Below are 21,928 nucleotides of genomic sequence, written 5' to 3' on the forward strand. Positions count from 1 at the left end.
TCTCCTAACCCCACAGAGCTGCCCTTCGCCAAGTACAGGAGGCCTGGGACTGGGTACTGGGGGTGGCAGGCAGCACTGTACCCTGTGGGAGGTAGGCACCAAATCCTCCCACTTAGTCACTGTGGCCCCTGCCTCTGGTCTGTGCAGCCTTGTCCCCCGCCCAGAGGGCTCTGGTGGCAAGGCTGGCAGCCCGGGCTCGACGTGAGCTTGCTGTGGGGCTTTGCTCCTCCTGGGGCTCCCAACCTGCTCCTTCGCAGCTCCCCTTCTCAAGGAGCCCAAGCCCTGCCCAGCTGTGAGGGGCTGCTCCCTGGAGGCCTCCTTTAACTCCCCAGCCCACAGGGATGGACCCAGGACCCCCATATCTTAGACTCCATGGGGGATTTCCCCAAGGAACACCTGAGGGAAGGTCAGTGTGACCTTTGTCCCTCCCTTTTGGATAGACACAGCCACCCTTTCTCCCCACCCCAGCAGCAGGGCTGTTGCTCAGTGACCCTGAGATCGGTGATGCAGAAAAGCAGAGGTGGGTGTCACTCTTTATTGTGGGGTCCACACTATGGGTGTTGGGGCTCCTCCCACTGAGGGAAGCCTGAGCCTCTAGCCGAGGCTGGCCTCCTGGCCTCCTATGAGTCCATTCTCCTTCTGTCCCCTTAATCTCAGGCTGAGCATTTGCACTGGATCTCTGGGGGCCTGTGAGTCCTCCTTGACCTTCATCGCCCACTACCATGTGCTTGAGAGCATCACAAGTCAGTAGCAATAAGCCAGGCGGGTGGTGGGTCACCTGGCGCAGCAGGCCTGGGGTTCGGGTCCCAGCCCAGCAGCTGTGGAGTCCCAGGTGGAGGCAGGGGTGGTGGCCGGGTTCACAAGCAGGTCATGGGAGATGGGGTCAACCAGGTTGAGGAAGGCCACATCTCTGTAGAGGATGTCAGTGAGGAGGGTCCCCTCAAGGCCCAGGTCCTGTGAGTGGTGAAGAGAAAGTTGAGTGAGCCAGTCGGGTCTCCCATCTCCAGGCCCCACCCCAGCCAGCCAGATGCTGCTTATTGCTGTTCCTGTCTCTCCATCTCCTCCCTAAGGTTGGCTGTATTCTCCCCACAGGTGGCCATGGGCTAATTGTCCAGTGGTGGGTGAACCCTTTCATTTTTCCTTACTTATTTCTTTTTTGAGACAGGGTCTTGCTCTGTCACCCAGGCTAGAGTCCAGTGGTGTGATCTCAGCTCATTGTAACCTCTGCCTCCTCAAGGGATCCTCCCACCTCAGCCTCCTGAGGAGCTGGGGCTATAGACAGGCACTACTACACTCAGCTAATTAAAAAAAATTTCTTGTAGAGATGGGGTCTCACTATGTTGCCCAGGCTGGTCTCAAACTCCTGGGCTCAAACGATCCTCCCAAAGTGCTGGGATTACAGGTGTGAGCCACTTGGCCTTCGTGGACCCTTTGGATAAGTACAGGGGAGGGGCATGGGAGCCATCAGGGAAGTGATAAGTGAATTCCAGAACCCTTAGACCAGTTCCCTCGAGGTGAAGTGTTGCGCTGTGACACTGCCTTCTCTGGGCTTAGGGCTTGTCTGTGGGATTCTCCTCTTATGGAGGGGGATTTGCTCCACTTTTGACCCCTCAAATTCCCCTGTTCCCCAGCATTCCCTTCAGACCCTTTGCCTTCCCTCCCTTGGTTTTCCTGAGCTGCTGCCAGCATCTGTTCTTGGGACAGGTCCTGGATCCTTCCCTTGGGGAGTGGACCTCTCTCTCAGATGTCTCAAGGCGTGCTACCCTGGCCCGGCCTCACCACCCATGCCCCATGCCCCAGTTCAGTGTAGAGGCTTCCATGCCTCTTCCCAGGCACTGGGGCCAGAAGCCACTGGAACCCCCCCCCAACACTCTACCTCCCTCCTCCCCAGCTCACCTAGTCATCCCTTCTCTCCCCACCACTCCTGCCAGGATTCAGGCCTCCAGCCTCCTCTCCTACCCATCCCTCACCCCACCGCCTGCACAGACCTGCCCTGCCATTCCTGCCTCACTCCTCCACTTTCTCCCCCTGTCTACTCCCACAGGACTGGTGTGGGGCTGAACACTGTTTCAGAGGGTCTCTCTCTCTCTCTCTCTTTTTTTTTTTTTTTGTGGCGGAGTTTTGCTCTTGTTGCCCAGGCTGGAGTGCAATTGCTCACCGCAACCTCCATCTCCTAGGTTCAAGCAATTCTCCTGCCTCAGCCTCCTGAGTAGCTGGGATTACAGGCATGCGCCACCATGCCCAGCTAATTTTGTATTTTTAGTAGAGATAGGGTTTCTCCATGTTGGTCAGGCTGGTCTCGAACTTCCAGCCTCCGATGATCTGCCTGCCTTGGTCTTCCAAAGTGTTGGGATTACAGGCGTGAGCCACTGTGCCCGGCCCAGATGGTCTCTTTAGAGGACACGTTGACAGCTGATGGGGCAGCCACAGCGAGGAGGGGCCTCTAGACCCCATGTGGGCCTTCTCCAATCCATAGGTGATATGCTGTGTGCGTGGGTCCCAAGCACAGGAAGTTGGGCCAGGCAGGGGAGTCTGTCGGTCACAGCTGCAGGGTCCCTGCAGGTTATGGAGCAGGACAAGCCCCTCCCTTGACCTCAAATCCCAACCTCTGGGACAGAAAGAGGTGACCTAGCTGGTCTCTGAGGATCCTTCTTTCCTCCAGTTTCCCAACTAAAATGCCCAACTGGTGTCTTGGGCTCCAGACGGCATCCCAGACTGAGATCCCTGCCTCTGGGTGCCTGGTTGATTCAGTGCTGCTCTGCTGTTTGCCACAGATGCCAGCTAGGGAAGATCCAGAAGGAAGGCTGGCTGATGAGCCTGGCAGACCCAAACAGGGCCCCACGCTGCAACCTGCCAGCCTGCCTTCTGAGGGTCTAGACAGCTCCTCTTAAAGAGACAGCTCCATTTTCCCAGCCTGCTGAACCCAGAGTTGGAGGAGATTGAGAAAGGAAGACAGGAAGAAGGGCTCTGGCCCTGGCTTGCCCCACATTTTCTCTGTGGGCCCCGGGATGACCACTTCGCTACATGCCTCAGTTTCCCCATTTCTAATTATCTACCTTCTGCAGGCCAAACACCTGCACGGCTGACTTTCTGCTCACAGAATGGGGCAGGTAGTGGTGGTAGCTGCTGCAGGGGGTGGGGACGGGGTGGTGAGGGAAGTGGCTTGCCCAGGTGATGGGGGGGACCAGCATCCTGGGACAACCCAGGGCTTGGGATCTGGGTTTAGTGTACCTGGTGTGTGTAGGAGCAGGGCCACCAGTGGACCAAGTGTTGTGATGCACAGATGCTGGAGGTGTGTACTCTTAAGAGCATGAGCTGCCTTTTGGAGAACTGGTGATGCATGCGATGGCTCTGTGTGGGCTGCCATGGTGTCTTGGGGTGAGGCTGCACCCGCAGACCAGCCCTGGGTCCTCTCCAGGGTCCAGTGCCTCCCCGATCCTGAAGGAGGGGGAAGCTACCCTCTTCCGTTGTCTCTCAATACAAGATGATTCGCCCTCACTTGCCACTCCTCCCGGGCCCCTCCCATCTTGCCAGGGCCTGAATCTGGGCTCTTAGCTCCGGGCTGGGGCCACCCTCAACACACACAACCCCTCTCAAACCCCAGAGACCCGGACACACTCAGCGGCCCCCTCCTCCACACACGGTCCGCCGGCCTCACCCAGCCCTCACGCCAGCCGGCCGCCCTCTAGCCCACTCAAGACCCCGCGCGCAGCAGCCCGTCGCGCCCTCGGAACCCGTCCGCGCGCGCCCGAGACCAGCTCCGCCTCGCCTCCCGGCGGATACATGCCCACAACCCACAGCCCCGCGCCTCCCAGACCCCCAGACCCTCCCTGGCCACCAGCCCTGGGGCTGCCGCCTCCTTCTCTCGCCTGGCGCAGGAGCGGCAGCAGCTGCCGGGCGCGCTCTGGCCGCCGCTCGCGGAGCGTGGACTGGATTTCATGGGGCCTGGAGCCACCGCACTCAGAGCTCGAAGGGCGCGGGCGCAGCCGGCCGCCGCCCCGGCCTCGGAGCCAGCCTCGGGCCGGCCCAGCCGCGCCCCCACGGCGGCCGCGGGTCGGGCGCCGAATCCACAGGAGGCCGGACGGTCTGCGCCCCGCCCCCGGGGCCGCCCCTAGTCGCCCCGCCCCCATCCACCGCAGCCCCTCCACGTCCGGATCCGAAGGCTGAGCGCCCGCCCTACCCGGCGCCGGAGCTAGGCCAGTGGGTTCCTCGGTTTGGCCGGGTCTCACTGGAGGAGGCCCTGCCTGCGTCACTCTTGGCGCCAGAGCTCTGTCCCGAGGGCCTGGAGCCGCCAAGGGAGACGCGAGCTCGGCCGGGACGAGGTGGCTTTTGGCACCGCTCTACCCTCTGGCCCCAGTGCTGACTGGGGAATAGTCGCTTTGACGGTGCAAAGAGCATTCCAGGCGGGTGTGGGGGTTCCACTGCGTGTGCCAGCATTAGGTATTGCCCCCACCTGCTTTTAGAAATCTGCCCTGCATGGTGAATCTCCGTCTCTACTAAAATACAAAAATTAGGCCGGGCGCGATGGCTCATGCCTGTAATCCCAGCACTTTAGGGGGCCGAGGCAGGCGGAACCCAAGGTCAGGAGTTCGATCAGGCTGGCTAACATGGTGAAACCCCGTTTTTACTGAAAATACAAAAAATTAGCCGGGCGTGGTGGCGGGCGCCTGTAATCCCAGCTACTCAGGAGGCTGAGGCCGGAGAATCGCTTGAACCCGGGAGGCAGAGGTTGCGGTGAGCCGAGATAGATGGTGCCACTGCACTCCAGCCTGGGTGACAGAGCAAGACTCCATCTCAAAAAAAAAAAAAAAGGAATCTTCCCTGCAGCTGGCAGTTGTAGTGTAGGACCTGCTCACACTGCATGGACACTCCTGCACTGGCAAATATTTACTGCCACCTGCTTCTTGATTTGGGGCAAGCCCCCACCTCTGACTCCAGCCTGGGGAATAAACCGGATGAAGAGTGAGGTTAACCGTTAAGCCCAGCTCTGGGCAGGCTGGCAGCAGGCGGGATGTATCTGCCACTGGCTTCGGTCTTCCTCCCTGACAAGGGGTGGGGCGGGGGGTGGGGGGCAGGCAGGGTGAGGTGGGGGCCCTGGTTCCTCTGAGGCCCAGGGTGAGGTACTGACCCAACCAGCTCAAGGAGTATTCCACTTCCCAGGGTTCCCTCAGCAGAAATCTAGGTCTCTGTTGGAGGCCTGCTGGGCCCCTGCAGCCCCAATCCCAGCTCTGGGATCCTCACAATGTTTGAGGCACTGATCTGCAGTCCCCACTTTCTCAAGCGAGGAGCATGTGTCTAGCCTGTGATGATGGGTACCTGTTGTGCAGGAAGGGCTGAACACCGTCCGAGGGCATATAGTAAGGGATGACAGCCAAGCTCCCGTGTGTGTGTGTGTGTGTATGTGTGTGTCTGTTAATTACCCTATGAAGATTCAAGGTTCCTTCCTTTGGATTAAGCACTGCCTGCCCAGAGATGGCAGTGGGGAGAGTGTAGGGTGCCAGGCTCTGTCATCCTGTGGGGCTGGGTCCCTGAGACAAGGCAGAGGACAGCAGGATGTCTTAGCTCTTGACCATCCACGGACCTCCAACCCCTGTTGGGCCTGTGCCTGCATCCCCTTCTCTCCTGGCACCTGCCAGCTGGACATAACAACCTCTCCTCCCGCTTCAGTACAGCCAGTATTGTCCTGGGGCCACCTTGGCACCACAGGTTTCCTCCTTGGCAAACCTGCACGACGGCCTTGCCTGCCCTTCCCCAGGGCCAAGGTGCTGTTGCTGAACTGAAGTGGCGACTGAAGTGGGTCAGAGCTTTAAGCAGCAGCCCCAGTGCCCCAGGGACCTCCTAGACCCCCTGCCCAGAGCAGGCAGCAGGTAAGCCCTCCTCCCCTTCCCCTGCAGCCTCAGGGCTGGAGCCAGAGCTGGGAGGGCTCCCAGATCTTGACCATATCCTCCCACAGACTGAGCCAGGCCTGGACGCTGTCCCCTCGAATGTGAGAAGACTGGGCAGGGGGAGGGGAAGGAGGAGGGGATGGAGGGCTGAGCATCGAGGCGTGAAAGGGGCAACCTAGGCAGTGGTATGGGGGAGTGCCCAGAGCTTAGAGTCCTGTGGAAGGCAGAGAACTGCCCCAGCCCCTGCCTCTCATCCTCCACCCTCTGTGTCCCTGGCTGAGAGGTTCCTAGAGGACGTTTTCTCCAGCAAAGAGGGAGGGTGGTGGCTGGGCCTAGATCCTGATGGGCTTTTCTCTGCCTCGCTTGCAGGGCTTAGGTAAATGGGGCTCTTGGAGACAATTCTGACCTAACCTGACTTGAACAGGAACCCCCAGAGGCAGAGCTATACCCTCAGGCGTGGGGGCGTGATTCCACCTCGCCAGCCCATGGGTTCCACACGGAAGGCTGCTAGCCCCTCTCCCTGGGGTTACCCTGAGCAGCAGAGCTGTGCTTGTTGAGACCCAGGGGGTGGAGGGATTGTGATATTGTCCTCTCAGCTCCCAGGGCTGATGTGGGAGCTCAAGGGCTTACCCTGGATCCTTTTGGGTAGCCCTGCCATCCCTAGGGAGTCAGTGAGGTCAGAGGTTGGGAGCTGGAGAATCAGGTAGGGAGGACACAGCTAGACCTCAGGCTCTAATGGGAACATACTAGGCTCCAAGTGGGACCTGCCAGGAGACAGGAATTGATAACAGCCACACCTTTGGAGCCTCAAGCCCTCTGCCACCCATGCAGTGGCCCAGTTCAAATGACAGGAACACAAGGTCCAGTTGGCTCAGTGGGCTGGTAGAGGGCTGTAGCCAGGGCTCGAACTGACCTTGCACTGCCTCTGGTCCCTTCTCTACCCACCTGGTGGTATTCTTCAAGCCTAGGAGAAAAAAAGGCCAGCTCAGGGTTAATGTAACCTCAGCATGTAGCTGGGTGGCACTGAGCCTCCTGGTAGCCACTGCAAAGAAGGACACAGAATGGTTTGGGGGGCACTCACTGGGAGGAAGGAAGCAGATGGATACTCTGTGGAGAGAGGATGTCCCCTGCGCTTGCTCTACAGGGTTGTCAACCTTCTGCAGGGCCAGGAATTGTCATGAGGCTGTAGTAGGCAGCAGGGCAGGGGTGGGTTAGGTCACAGGTATGAGCTCAGGGCCTGGATTCAAATCCCTGGGCTGCCACTTGTTGGATGTGTAACCACAGACAGAGTAAGGACCTGCTGCATAGCAAGTGCAGCCACTTCTGTGGCTTAAGCAACAGATAGTTCTGGAGGCTAGAAGTCTGGCTCAGTAGGACAAGGCACGCTCCCTCTGAGGACTCCAGGGGAAGATCCTTCCTTGCTTCTTCAGCTTCTGGTGGCTCCTGGCAATCCTTGATCAAGGGGGCCAGCCCCTCCACACCTGTGGGTGGTTCTTGTCAGGTGGAATGAGAGACTTGAGAAAAGAAAGAGACACAGAGACAAAGTATAGAGAAAGAAAAGTGGGCCCAGGGCACTGGTGCTCAGCATACAGAGGACTCGCCCGGCACTGGTCTCTGAGTTCCCTCAGTATTTATTGATCATTATCTTTACCATCTTGGAGAGAGGCATGTGGCAGGACAATAGGGTAATAGTGGGAAGAGGGTCAGCAGGAGAACATGTGAACAAATGTCTCTGTGTCATAAACAAGGTTAAGAAAAAGGTGCTGTGCTTTGATGTGCTGCTACATAAACATCCGGGTGCATTAAAGAGCAGTATTGCTGCCAGCACAGGCTAGCACGGCTCACCTCCAATCCTAAGGCGGTTTTCTCCTACCTCAGTAAATAGAACATACAATCCGGTTTTACACCGAGACATTCCATTGCCCAGGGACGAGCAGGAGACAGATGCCTTCCTCTATCTCAACTGCAAGGAGGCCTTCTTCTTTTACTAATCCTCCTCAGCACAGACCCTTTATGGGTGTCAGGCTGGGGGACGGTCAGGTCTTTCCCTTCCCACGAGGCCATATTTCAGACTATCACATGGGGAGAAACCTTGGACAATACTTGGCTTTCCTTCCGCAGTGTCTGTGTCCCCGGGTACCTGAGATTAGAGAATGGTGATGACTTTTAACAAGCATACTGCCTTCAGGCACTTGTTTAACAAAGCACATCCTGCATAGCCCTAAATCCATTAAACCTAGAGTAAACACAGCACATGTCTCTGCAAGCACAGGGTTGGCGGTAGGGTTACAGATTAACAGCATCTCAAGGCAAAAGAATTTTTCTTAGTACAGAACAAAATGGAGTCTCTTATGTCTACTTCTTTCTACATAGACACAGTAACAGTCTGATCTCTCTTTCTTTTCCCCACACTTGGGCTTCCTTGGCTGTAGCTGCATCATTCCAGTCTCTGAAACCATCTACCCTGTGTGTCTGTGTGGCCTTCACATGGCCTTCCTTATTTTTGCAATGGGGTCTCACTATGTTGCCCAGGCTGGTCTTGAACTCCTGGGCTCAAGCAGTCCTCCTGCCTCAGCCTCTCAAGTAGCTGGGATTACGGGTGAGTGCCACCATGCCCAGCTCACACAGCCTCTTTGTAAGAAGTCTAGCTACTGGATTTAGTTTTCTTTCTAATCCCGTATGATCTTAACTAATTATTTCTATACAGACTCTATTTCCAAATAAGGTCATGTGAAGAAAAATCAATTTGAATTGTGTTCTTTGGCTGGACACGGTGGCTCACGCTTGTAATCCCAGCTCTTTCGGAAGCCAAGGTGAGTGGATCACCCGAGGCCAGGAGTTGGAGACCAACCTGACCAACATAGCGAAGCTCCGTCTCTACTAAATAATAATAATAATAATAATAATACAAAAATTAGCCAGGTATGATGGCATGCGCCTGTAGTCCCAGCCACTCAGGAGGCTGAGGCAGGAGAATTGCTTGAACCCAGGAGGCGGAGGTTTCAGTGAGCCGAGATAGCACCACCGCACTCCAGCCTGGGTGACGGAGCGAGACTCCATCTCAAAACACACACACACACACACACACACACACACACACACCCCACTACTGTGTTTTCCCTCTGTTGTCACAAGACAACAATCATCACAGAAGACTTCTGTGACCAAATGTGTGGATTCTCCCCACACACCCAGCAAGAATCAATTCTGCAGCCGACGCCAGCTGGTGTCTTCCAATTCAACTCATTTCTCATGCTGTCTACCTGGAGATGGCCTCAGAAACCACAGGTTGAGGGCTTGGGTCCCACAAGACCACCCTCATTCCACCAGTCAAAGCTCAGCCTGGGAACATCTGACTAATCGGCTTCTAGTTGGGGTTCCTGACAGCACCCTTGGGTTCACTAATTTGCTAGAGTAGCCTACACAACCATAGGAGACCTGTTTGTCGGTTTATTTCAAAGGATGTTTTATTTTATTTTCTCCTCAGACATACTTTATCATCACTTAAAGTCAGTAGCTCAAAGGAAACTTTAAAAACTACAAATAGGCCGGGCACGGTGGCTCACGCCTGTAATCCCAGCACTTTGGGCGGTCGAGGCAGGTGGATCACTGGAGGTCAGGAGCTGGAGACCAGTCTAGCCAACATGGTGAAACCTGTCTCTACTAAAAATACAAAATTAGCTCGATGTGGTGGCAGAAGCCTATAATCCCAGTTACTCAGGAGGCTGAGGCAGGAGAATCACTTGAACCCCAGAGGCAGAAGTTGCAGTGAACCAAGATCCTGCCTCTGCACTCCAGCCTGGGCAACAGAGAGAGATTCCATCTCACACACACACACACACAAAGATAAAATAAATAAAGGCTACAGATAAACAGTCAGATGAAGAGATACATAGGGTGAGGACTGGAAGACTCCCAAGTACAGAAGTTTCTGTCCTGGTGGAGTTGGACACGTGGATGAGTTGGGTTTTTTTGTTGTTGCCCAGGCTGGAGTACAGTGGCACTAACTCGGCTCACTGCAACCTCTGCCTCCCATGCTCAAGTGATCCTCTCCTCTCAGCCTCCCAAGTAGCTAGGACCACAGGCATGTGCCACTATGCCCAGCTAATTTTTTTATTTTTGTAAAGATGGGGTATCTCTATATTGCTCAGGCTGGTCGGGAACTCCTGGGCTCAATCCATCCACCCACCACGCACTCCCAAAGTGCTGGGATTATAGACATGAGCCACTGCACCTGGCCATGGATGAGTTCTTGTTCCCCTTCCTGTCAGCCACCACATGAAGCTCCCCAAACCCTGTCATCTTGGACCTTTAAAAAAAAATTAGTTAAAAAATTAAAGACAGGGTCTCACTGTGTTGCCCAGGCTGGTCTTGAACTCCTGGTCTCAAGTGATCCACCCACCTCGTCCTCCCATAGGGCTGGGATTACAAGATTAGAGATGCCAGCTGTCAGGTGGCTAGGTGGATTCAGTGTAAAGTCCTAGAAGATGCATTTTAGTAAAAACAGCCACCTGACAGCTGGCATCCATCCATTCAGTGAAGATTGCTGGGCACTGTGGATACTGTGAAGGAGGCAGCAGTAGCAGCCGGCCTGCAGAGTGAGGTGCAGTGCCGGAGGGCTTCAGGAGGAGGTGGCATTGTGATTGGTGTCTGAAGAGTGCCTCAGGCCATGACAATGGAGCCAGTGCAAAGTCCCAAAGACCGGGAAGGAGCAAGAGGAAAGGACGGTTCATATCCAGCTGCTCAATTCCAAAAAAAAAAAAAAAAAAAGAGGAAAGGACGGGTGCCAGCAAGGTAGGACAAAGGGGGCCTTTGGCATGCTTTTTTTCCCAGTGGGGAAATGGAATGCTCAGATTTGCCTACTGAGTGCCCAGGCTGCAGTAGGGAAACAGCAGGGGGGCTGGAACCTATGATTGGGAGTCTCCGGGTGAGAGGAGTGGCCCTGTGGGGACTGGGGATCAGGTGAGGCTGGGAGTGGGGTGTAGAGGCGGGAGCAACTGGACAGGACCAGTGAGGATGCAGGGGCAGCCTCCCCGGGCTAGACACTGGCTGCCTGGCGGTTGGAGGTCTGGGGAGGCAGCTGCTTAGCTCAGGCTTGGGCACGTCCACCTGGCGTGTCTGAAACATTAGCCAGCAGGGGTGCAGACTCGTCAGTGAGAGCATTCCTGAGCCCAGCATCCAAGAAGCGAGGGAGGTCGGGAAGGTGCTGCTACAAGGCAGGGGGAGGTCCCCAAAAGTCCAGGTGAGAGCATGGCATGTGTGGAAAGTGCCCTGCCATTTTGCCATCAGTGAAGTCATGTGGGGCTGTGGGTGAACAGGTAGGCTTGCACGTGCCACCAGGGAGTCATTGAGACAGGAGTATGTTGGCTCTCCTAGAGATCAGACCATGGAATTGTGTCGGGACTGGGGCATGGACAGTCTCCCCCCACCCCCAACCTCTCCTTGGAGCTTTGAGACACTGCAGATAATTAGCAGGTGATGTGATAAATCCTACCTGTGGAGGGTGCCTTGGGCAGGGAGGACAGGGCGCATAGGAGGGTTGCCCTTTGGGCCCCTGCTCTGAGCTGCTCATCAGGAAAGGAGAGAAGCTCCTACAGCCCGGTGTCAGAGCCTGGTGAGACCCTGTGAGGCCTCGAAAGTAGCAGGTGCCTCCTACAGTCTGCGTGTGGCCATCTCAGGGAATCCACCCAGCAACTGTTCTAGTCATCCCTGCTCTTCAGGTAGGAGACTGAGGCCAGGAAGGGAAAGGCTGCTGTGATACCCACACTGTCAGTGGCTGGGGTTGTTTGAACCCAGAGACTCTAGGGCCCATGCCTCTGCCATCCTGCCTCTGGGTTTGATAGTTGGACTTGGTCCATCAAGTGCCAGGCCAGCCCTGTGGCTGGGTGCTCCCAGGCATTCACAAGCTGACAGTTCTGAAGGACCCATGCACTTGGCCATGCTCCAGCCTGTGTCCTCACATGAAAGGTGGGTGCTGGAATAATAAATGCTGCAGATGGCACTGGGGGTGTTGGCCAGGCTCTGGGGGCACAGGAGCTCTGCCCATGCCCACAGTTGGCCTGTGCTGACCTCCCTCCATCACAACTGAGTGGCACCAGCCCTTTCATTGAGCTGAAGTCTTCCTTCCATCCCTTCAGTGTGGTCTTTGTGGCTCAGAGAGGCTGTGGTCAGGTACAGGATCTGGGGTGGCTCCTGCTTCTCTGCTCTGTGGCCTTAGACAGTGGGCAGGATCTGAGGTCAGGCCCACCTGCAGCAGGTGGACTATTGCAACCTGCAGCAGGTATTACAAAGAGGCAAACTGGGGCTTAATGTTGGGAAGAACTTGCCAGCCAAACACAGTCCCACTGTCTTTGGAGGTAGTGAGCTCCCTATTGGGGAAGGTATGTAAGCCGACCTTTCTGGGATGCTGGAATATCAGAGACCAAACATTTGAGATTCTGTGATCCCAATATTGACTCAAATGCTATGATGCTTGGATTTGAAGTCAGTTCTATTTAGCCAGTTTACCAAGTGTCTCCTTGGTGCAGGACACCAGGAGACACAAAATGACCTGGATGATAATGGGTTTCGGGCTCCCAGGGGGCCCTGAGATGTTGTTCCAGCAGTTCTGGAGTATGGGCCAGGCACGGCTTGCATCTGGACCCATCCTGCATTACTCACTCATTGTGAGCTTCATGACTGCAGTTCGGGATGTCACGCCCCCACACACTGCCCCCACCATTCCCCACAACATGGCCCTCACCATGGCCCACTCAGGGCACGAGGCTTTCTGGGTGATTCCTGGTACTCAGTGTGGTCAGTTTTCTGGATCTGACAGTGGGGTGGGGCTGCAATGAGATGCCAGTTGCAGGAACTGCTTTGCAACTTGTGTCATGGGTCACTGTCTTGCCAAGTGGCTTTGGGCAGGTCCCTTCCCCTCTCATGCTACAGGTTCCTATGCCAAGAGCTCCCTTCTTGCCCCACCAGGAGCTTGTTTTCCCAGATACAGAGGTGGGGCAGATCCCAGCCCATTGAAACAGACAGGGCTTTGGAGGCCACAGTGGGCCCATTTCTCAGAGGAGCCGTGTGGCTGGATGCTGAGCCGGGCACTGACCTGGCCCTTTGGCCAAGGCCCCCGAGGCAGTGTGGGCTGCTGGTGCCAGCACACAGGGGTGATAAGGAGGTAAAAGTCACTAGAATGGTGGGGCGCCACCCCCTGGGCTGTGTTGGCAGCTGTCCCTGGCTGGAGGCCGGCTTGGCCCTGGAACACTCCTCAAGGAACAAGGACACAAGAGAGCCAGCTCAGCCAGCCTCCACCTAGCACCCCAATCAGCGCTCCCTTCTTCCCATGACCCCTGCCCTCTGCTCGGCTCCTGAAGCCGGCGAAGGCGCTAATGGGCACCCACCACGGTCTTAATGAGTGAGCCAGGCTTAATAGGTTACTGGGCCCGTGACACATTGACCAGCCTCCCAGGGATCTCAAAGTCCAGATTGACTTGGCTTTGAAGGTCTTAGCTCGGCCACCTCCTTTTCCAGCCTTGACACCTCGGGGATCAGGAAGGGCCTAAGGTGGTCAAGAGGTCCCCTGTAGCCCTCACTTCCTGGGAAAGGTTCCAGTTCCCAGCCTTCAGGGTCAGGTGGTTCCTTCCACCTGGCAGGTCCTCCCCAAATCCAGTCCCAGCTTGGGCTACGTTCCCAAGGCCCCTATTCTAGTGTCTGCCCCTCCCCTAGGGCTCTTCCCTCTGGGGTGACCATACTGTCTCATGCCCAGCCAGGTCAGGGCTCCTTGAGAGAAGAATCTGGAGGGGCCAGGATTTGATGGGAGAATGAATGATGGAATGAAAGAAGGAATTTAAGTGAGAGCCTTTCTAAGAGTGACAATTCTGGCAGGTTGCTGACCATGTGTGGGCCTCAATCTGAGGGCTGAGAGGCTTGGGCCTGCCAGCCCTGTGGGGGCACCTACCCCATCTCATTGAATGGGGCAGAGCAGGTGAGGGCGTGATGGATGGACAGGCCTCATCCCCCTGCTTCTACTATCTGGGGTCCTCCATCAGCCTATCTGCTCAGAACCCTGAAATTGGGGGTTGAGGAAGGACCCTCCTGGATCATGTGACTCCCTTCAGCCCAGGTGAGGGGGGTCCTTGGAGTAACAGCTCCTAGAGCCCTGCCTGTGGCCCTGCAAGTTGGGGAGAGGGCCTGTTAGGAGAGGTATCCCTTGCCCTGGGGTCGTAGAGGTGATCTAGGCTCCTCAGACCTTGTGGGGTCTCAGATGTTTACATCTCCAACCCCTCCCGGCTTGGGCATCTGGCTGCACCCCAGCTCTGTGGCCTCATCTCCCAGGGAACCTTTGTTCTAATCTGTCTCCTGCTGAAACCCGGCCTCATTCAGCTCAGCGAGGGGGTGAGACTGGTGTGGGCGCACCCTGCAGAAGGATCCCACAGGTGGGCAGAGCCCTGGGTTCTTTATCCGACTGGGTCTGGGCTGGGGGGGCCTCTGTTTCTTGACTGATGAGGTATGCGGGTGGGTGAAGGAGGGCTGGGGGGAGTCACCTGACTTAGGCAAAGAAGCCCTTGAGACAGCTGTGGCTTCTTGGAATTAAGAGGGAAGAGTGCAGCATGGAGAAACTGAGGCCCGGGGGGATTTGGCAGCCCTGAGTGGGGGTGGGAGGATCAGCTCTAGAGTAGAGCCAGAGCTGTGATGGGGTTGGGGGACCCTGTGTCCTTGGGCCATGCTTATCCCACTCCTGGGCTCTGTGTGTGGCTGTGGATTGGGGTGGGACAGGGCCGGTTGTGCGAGGGGTCATTGCCCAACTCCAGGGGGTGCCTGCCACCTCTCAGCTCTATATAGGGATACATATAGTTCTTTCAACAGGTTTCCAGCAGGTAGAGGTTATTAAATCTTACTGAAGGGGTGTTTTTTCTAATTCTCAACACTGCACCACAAGGGTAGACAGTGTGGGAGACAGATTCCAATTCCAGGTTTGGGTGGTAAGCATCCGGTCCAGGGGTGTAGACAGGCCTGGGGAAGCCCCAGAGATCTGTGCGTTCTCATACCCAGGGGTAGTGACTCCATGCTGGGGGCTGGGCTCACCCTCAGGTCTGAGACCTCCTGGGGCCAACTGACCTCAGTAAATGCCTTTTGTCTAAGCTTCAGTTTCCTGCCTGTGAATGGGGTTGGGGCTGTGCTCTGGTTTCACCCTTGTGGCTCTGGGGTTGTGGTGACAAAGCCATCAAGCTGGATTGGAGGATTAACAGGGAAACCAGAGTGGCTGCCGTGTCTACCTCTTCCTCATACTCCTCTCTCTGCTGCATCCTGGGAAGCTGCTCAGCTCAGCCTAGATTAGGCTCAGTTGTGGGTGTGTCTGAGCCTGGGCCTGACCCTGCTCCTTACCCCGTGGATGCAGCAGAGCCATGAAGAAATTAGTGGTGCTGGGCCTGCTGGCCGTGGACATTGTTGGCCTCTGTCTCTTGCTGCCCTTGGCCTCCAAGGAACCTGACAACCATGTGTACGCCAGGGCTGCCGTGGCTGCGGATGCCAAGCACTGCTCCGAGATTGGGAGGTGAGCAGGGCAGGGCATGGGGTCCTGGGCCCTGGAAACCGGGCAAGTGGACCTGGACAATACCTTTGCCCCTGTAAGACTCAGTTTCCCCACATGTAAGCTTTGCTTGGACTTTCTCAGTAGCCTCTGGGAAGGGGACGGTGACCCCAAGAGCAGGGTGTGGGTCTCCTAGAACCCAACAGGGCCCCTTTTCTCAGTTCTAAGAGTCTCTGTCTCTTTGGATAAACTCCTCTGTTTTGTTGTTTGGTTGTTATTTTTACTTATTTCTATTTATTTATTTATTTATTTATTGAGACGGAATCTCGGTCTGTCACCAGGCTGGAGTGCAGTGGTGCAATCTCAGTTAACTGCAACCTCTGCCAACCGAGTTCAAGCAATTCTCATGCCTAAGTCTCCCAAGTAGCTGAGATTACAGGCGTGCGCCACCACGCCCAGCTAATTTTTGTGTTTTTGTGTTTGTTTGTTTGTTTGTTTGTTTTTCCCCTGAGGTGGAATCTTGCTCTGTCACCCAGTATGGAGTGCAGTGGTGAAATCTCAGCTCACTGCAACCCCCACCTTCCAGGTTCAACTGATTCTCCTGCCTCAGCCTCCCAAGTAGCTGGGACTACAGGCATGTGCCACCATGCCTGGCTAATTTTTGTATTTTTAGTAGAGACAGGGTTTCACTATGTTGGCCAGTCTGGTCTTGAACCTCTGACCTCATGATTCGCCCCCCTCTACCTCCCAAAGTGCTGGGATGACAGGCACGAGCCACTGCGCCTGGCCTAATTTTTGTGTTTTTAGTAGAGACGGAGTTTCACCATGTTGGCCAGGCTGGTCTCGAACTCCCTGACCTCAGGTAATCCACCTGCTTCGGCCTCCCAAAGTGTTGGGATTACAGGTGTGAGCTACCACACCCAGCTTATTTCTTTTTTTAAAGGTGTAGTCTTACTGTATTGCCCAGGCTGGATTGTAGGGGAGCAATCACAGCCCACTGCAGCCTCGAACTCTCGGGTTTAAGTGATCTTCCCGCCTCAGCTTCCTAAAGTACTAGGATTACAGGTGTGAGCCACAGCACTTGGCCTCTACTGTTTAGACTTCTATCTCGTGTTATATACAAAGATCAGTTCCCTCCTAAAGGCTTAAACAGAACAAATGTTGTGTTTTTGATTTTTTGAGACAGGGTCTTGTTCTGTCGCCCAGGCTGGAGTGCAGTGGCATGATCATAGCCCACTGCAGCCTTGAACTCTTGGGCTTAAGCCATCTTTCCACGTCAGCCTCCTGAGTCACTAGGACTACAGGTGTGCATCACACCTGACTAATTAAAAAAGACTGTTTTGGAGAGATGAGGTCTCACTATATTGCCCAGGCTGGTCTTGAACTCCTGGCCTCAAGTGATCCTCCATCTTGGCCTCCCAAAGTGCTGAGATTACAGGTGCAAGCCACCGTCCCCAGCCAGGAAAAAAAAAAAGTTATTAATAAAATATAGCAATTTCCCTTTTTGCCCCACTTATAAAAGTCATATACATTTGTTTGCTTGAAAAAGAGGAAACTGGCTGGGCGAGGTGGCTCATACCTGTAATCCCAGCACTTTGGGAGGCTGAGGAGGGTGGATCACCTGAGGTCAGGAGTTCAAGACCAGCCTGGCCAACATGGTGAAACTCCTTCTCTACTAAAAATACAAAAAATTAGCTGGGCATGGTGGCGTGAGCCTGTAATCCCAGCTACTCAGGAGGTTGAGGCAGGAGAATCACTTGAACCCAGGAGGCAGAGGTTGCAGTGAGCTAAGATCACACCACTGTACTCCAGCCTGGGTGACTGAGTGAAACTCCGTCTCAGAAAAAAAAAGGAAAAAAAAAAAAAGAGAAAGAAGAAGAGGAACTGTAATCCCAGCACTTTGAGAGGTTGAGGTGATAGGATTGCTTTAGATCATGAGTTCGAGATCAGCCTGGGCAACATAGGGAGACCCTGTCTCTACAAAAAAGACAAAAAATTGCCAGAACAGTGGTTTTTACCTGTAGTCCCAGCTACTCAGGAGGCTGAAGTGGGAGGATTGCTTGAGCCCAGGAGGTCAAGGCTGCATTGAGCCGGGACTATGCCACTGCACTTCATCCTGGGTGACAAAGTGAGACTCTGTCTCATAAAACAAAGGCCAGATGCAGTGACTCACATCTGTAATGCCAGCACTTTGAGAGGCTAACGTGCGTGGATCACTTGAGCCCAGGAGTTCTCGACCAGCCTCGGCAACATGGCAAAACCCCATCTCTACAAAAAGCAAAACAAACAGAAAAAATTAGCCGGGCGTGGTGGCATGTGCCCATAGTCCCAGCTACCTGGGAGGCTGAGATGGGAGGGTCAACTGAGCTCAGGAGATTGAGGCTACAGTGATCTGAGATCACACCCCTGCACTCCAATCTGAGCAACAAAGAGAAACTATGTCTCAAGAAAAAAAAAAAAAAAAAAAAGAGGCCAAGGCAGGCTGATCATGAGGTCAAGAGATTGAGACCATCCTGGCCAACAAGGTGAAGCCCCGTCTCTACTAAAAAATACAAAAATTAGCTGGGTGTGGTGGCGCGTGCCTGTAGTCCCAGCTACTCGGGAGGCTGAGGCAGGAGAATCACTTGAACCTGGGAGGTGGAGGTTGCAGTGAACCAAGATTGTGCCACTGCACTCCAGCCTGGCAACAAAGTGAGACTCCATCTCAAAAAAAAAAAAAAAAAAAAAAACCAAACTCGAATGGACTTCTCTTCCATCCTCCGTTAGGCAGGTGGGCAGCAGGGTGTGAATGTGGGGCCAGGATGGAAGGCTGCAGGTTCTCACGTCTTTATGTGCCACATGGCAGGGACGCACTGCAGGACGGTGGCTCTGCGGTGGATGCAGCCATTGCAGCCCTGTTGTGTGTGGGGCTCATGAATGCCCACAGCATGGGCATCGGGGGAGGCCTATTTTTCACCATCTACAACAGCACCACGCGTGAGTGCCTTGGGAGAGGCGAGGGAGAAGGGCAGGGGGTGTGGGTTGGGCCAAGGTACAGCTGGGTGGTCCCTGGGCTCACGCGGCATGGGTCTGCCTGCCTACCTGCTTCTCCTTCTAGGAAAAGCTGAGGTCATCAACGCCCGCGAGGTGGCCCCCAGGCTGGCCTTTGCCAGCATGTTCAACAGCTCGGAGCAGTCCCAAGACGGTAAGCGGTCCTGCAGGCTTGGGGAGTGGGTGCAGAGCCGGCTAGGCCACCGGGAAGGGGCCTTGCCCACAGGAGCCTGGCCCCATCAGGGTCCGGGGGCAGTTCTAGCACCCCCATCCCTTCCTGGCCCCATAGCATCCTCCCACAGTGAGTGGTCAGGACCATCATCACCAGGGTAAAGGGCCGGGAGCTTCTGTTATTTCTGCTGAGGCCTCCAGGGCCACCCTGTGCAGCACACGGAGAGAATAATTATTATGCTAGCAGCCCTCATGGACCAGGGCTCACTGGGGCCCAGGCTGTGCTCCGTGCTTTTCACCCACAAGCCCCTCACACCCCTCCCTGCTCCTTTGCGATAGGGGATGCTGTGTGGATTCCCATTTTACAGGGTGGGGATGCTGAGGCTCAGAGAGGTCATGCAAATCAGCTGAGGTTACACAGCTGGGAGGTGGTGAAGCTAAAATTGACCCCAGGCTGTCTATACCCTACCTTTTCAACAGGCATCCCATTCACTCATTTGTTCATTTGTGGGGATGGCGCTCTAGAGTGTGAGGTGGAGTCTCTCTTTTCTAATCTGGTCTTCAGTGGAGAGGAGGCCCCCAAATTCCCCAGGTACCTGAGGGGAAGTCACTGTCTATCCAGGGACACTGCTCAAAGGAGGCACAATAGATTGTGGGATAAAAGTTGGAGGATGGGAGCGTCTCAACAGCTCACGCCTATAATCCTAGTACTTAAGGAGGCCAAGTCAGGAGGACTGCATGAGCCCAGGAGTTTGAGACCAGCCTGGGCAACGTAGCAAGACTCCGTCTCTACAAAAAATGAAAAAAAAAAAAAAATTAGCCAGGTGTGGTGGTATGTGTCTATGGTCCCAGCTACTCAGGAGGCTGAGGTGGGAGGATCACTTGAGCACAGGAGGTTGAGGCTGCAGTGAGCCATGATTGTACCACCGCACTCTAGTTTAGGCAACAAAGCAAGACCCTGTCAAAAAAAAAAGAAAAGAAAAAGACTGGGTGCGTTGGCTCGCTCCTGTAATCCCAGCACCTTGGGAGGCTGAGGCGGGTGGATCACGTAGGTCAGGAGTTCAAGACCAGGCTGGCCAATATGGTGAAACACTGTCTCTACTAAAAATACAAAAATTAGCCGGGTGTGGTGGCATATGCCTGTAGTCCCAGGTACTCATGAGGCTAAGGCAGGAGAATCACTTGAGCCTGGGAGGTGGAGGTTGCAGTGAGCCGAGATTGTGCCACTGCACTGCAGCCTGGGCAACAAGCATGAAACACTGTCTCAAAAAAAAAAAAAAGTTGGAGGATGGAGGGGCAGGGCACACTCACCATAGCAAGTCTTATATCTCAGGTGGGGATCCTGGGTGGTACCCTTTGGAGTCTTCTGCAACATACTCAATCTTTGATTTTTTGTTTTTGTTTTTGTTTTTGTTTTGAGACGGCCTCTCGCTCTTGTTGCCCAGGCTGGAGTGCAGTGGCGCAATCTCCTGTCACTGCAACCGCCGCCTCCTGGGTTCAAGCGATTCTCCTGTCTCAGCCTCCCAAGTAGCTGGGATTACCGGTACCCACCACCATGCCCGGCTAATTTTTTGTATTTTTAGTAGAGACAGGGTTTCACTATGTTGCCCAGGCTGGTCTCAAACTCCTGAGCTCGTGATCCGCCTGCCTCAGCCTCCCAAAGTGTTGGGATTACATAAACCTTTGCCCCATCTGTAAAACGAGTCAGGGAATGTGCCTGGGATGCTGCCTGTGAGAGATTCCGATGTTCCCTACTCACGGTCGCTAACTGTGGCTCTGTCTTCCCAGGGGGACTGTCGGTGGCGGTGCCCGGAGAGATCCGAGGCTTTGAGCTGGCACACCAGCGGCATGGGCGGCTGCCCTGGGCTCGCCTCTTCCAGCCCAGCATCCAGCTGGCCCGCCAGGGCTTCCCCGTGGGCAAGAGCTTGGCAGCAGCCCTGGAAAACAAGCGGACCGTCATCGAGCAGCAGCCTGTCTTGTGGTATGTCTGTGGGTGCGGCCCCCTGGCCTGAGCAGTGCAGGCACAGCCCAGGGCCTGCAGTCCCCTAGCAGCAGTGGGCGGCCCTCTGCCTTCAGGACCCCCGCACTGATAATGGGCTGAGGAGATTGCAGAACCTCCCACCACGTGTGGGGACACATTCTGAGTGGGAGTCCCAGTGGCCACTGTGTGGCTGGCGGTATGTCCTGGTGGCAAAGGGACACTAGGAGGCTCCCAAAAGACAATGGGAGGATGAGGTGCTTTGAGTAGCCCGGGGCCACCCACCTGTGACAGGTGCTGCCCCAGCTTTGCTCCGTTCTCCTGTGTGGTGGGTGTGTGGGGGGTGGTCTAGCTGAGTCCATCCCACCTGCTTCCTCACTGAGCCCCTCTGCCCCAGTGGGGTGTTCTGCCAGGATGGAAAGGTGCTTGGGAGGAGAGACTGACCCTGCAGCTGGCTGACACCCCTCGAGACGCTGTGCTCGAGGGTGCCAGGCCTTCTTGGCAGCCTCCACGGCCCCAGGTGTATGAAGGACATCCAGGCAGCTGGTGAGTGGGTAACCTCAGGGGTGAGGAACCCTGCAGTAGAAACCCTGAGCCGTGGCCCAGAGCCTTGAGGTCCACCAGTCCTGCCTGAGCCTGCAGCAAGTTCCTGGTGGAGGAGGGTCAGTGACCGGCCATGTGGGTCCACAGCTTCTGCTTGTGTCAAAACTGAGAGAGACCATACAGTCCAGGAGAGCAAGTCCCTGGTGGGGTAAATGCAGGTGCAAGCAAGAGCCAGGGCTAGGGAAGCACTAGAATACAACCTGAAGATCCAGGAGGACTTCTTGGAGGAGGTGGTGGCTGGGCTGCAGATAATTTTGTTAGGCAGAGAGAGGAAGGGATTCCTGGCAGAGGAACAGCTGGGCTAAGGCCCAGGGAGACGGGGCTTTGATTCACCAGGAGGGTTATGTGGATGAGGGTCACCTTGAGAGAGGCGTGGGGAAGGGGCTTTGTGGGGCAAGGGCCTGGAGCTTGGCTGTGGCTTTCTTCAGGTAATTTTTGTCACTGTTTCATGGAGGAGGGTGATTAGCATGTCGACCTTTACCACTGAGGCTGGAAATTAGCATGCCAATACCCTGTCTGTCTGGAGCTGACTCCTGGAGAATTAAGAACCTCCCTCCCTCTATCCATTCATCATGGGAAGAGGCTGAGTGGCAGGGACACCAGCAGGAATTCTCCACTTCGAAAAGGCCCTCTGAGCTGGGCGCGGTGGCTCACGTCTGTAATCCCAGCACTTTGGGAGGCCGAGGCAGGTGAATCACCTGAGGTCAGGTGTGCAAAACCAGCCCAGCCAACATGGTGAAATCCTGT

The 21,928-nt window shown here is 55.3% G+C and overlaps 1 protein-coding gene and 1 long non-coding RNA gene across 2 annotated transcripts; one reads left to right on the top strand and one right to left on the bottom strand.

Annotated features, from left to right (window-relative positions):
- Nucleotides 1-515: 515 nt before the first annotated feature.
- LOC103881431 lies at nt 516-3,802 on the bottom strand. Its single transcript, XR_004181130.1, has 2 exons — nt 3,232-3,802; nt 516-954 (listed from the first exon to the last, which is right to left on the bottom strand). It is a non-coding gene; the product is annotated as an uncharacterized LOC103881431 (long non-coding RNA).
- A 6,224-nt stretch (nt 3,803-10,026) lies between these two features.
- Nucleotides 10,027-20,612, top strand: LOC116272451 (glutathione hydrolase 1 proenzyme-like). The gene is made up of 5 exons (XM_031661215.1): nt 10,027-11,127; nt 15,271-15,423; nt 18,245-18,375; nt 18,497-18,583; nt 20,389-20,612. The coding sequence occupies exons 2-5, from the start codon at nt 15,275-15,277 to the stop codon at nt 20,610-20,612; spliced, it is 591 nt and encodes a 196-aa protein (XP_031517075.1). The 5' UTR covers nt 10,027-11,127; nt 15,271-15,274.
- Nucleotides 20,613-21,928: the final 1,316 nt, after the last annotated feature.

The sequence above is a fragment of the Papio anubis genome, unplaced genomic scaffold (genome assembly GCF_008728515.1).
Source record: "Papio anubis isolate 15944 unplaced genomic scaffold, Panubis1.0 scaffold1071, whole genome shotgun sequence".
NCBI lineage: Eukaryota > Metazoa > Chordata > Mammalia > Primates > Cercopithecidae > Papio > Papio anubis.

Excerpts from the sequence above, each read along its gene's own strand:
- LOC116272451 (XM_031661215.1), top strand. The coding sequence starts at position 15,275 with ATGAAGAAATTAGTGGTGCTGGGCCTGCTGGCCGTGGACATTGTTGGC. Across the intron at positions 18,376-18,496 it reads CATCTACAACAGCACCACGC|GAAAAGCTGAGGTCATCAAC; the intron begins GTGAGTGCCTTG and ends TTCTCCTTCTAG. Across the intron at positions 18,584-20,388 it reads CTCGGAGCAGTCCCAAGACG|GGGGACTGTCGGTGGCGGTG; the intron begins GTAAGCGGTCCT and ends CTGTCTTCCCAG.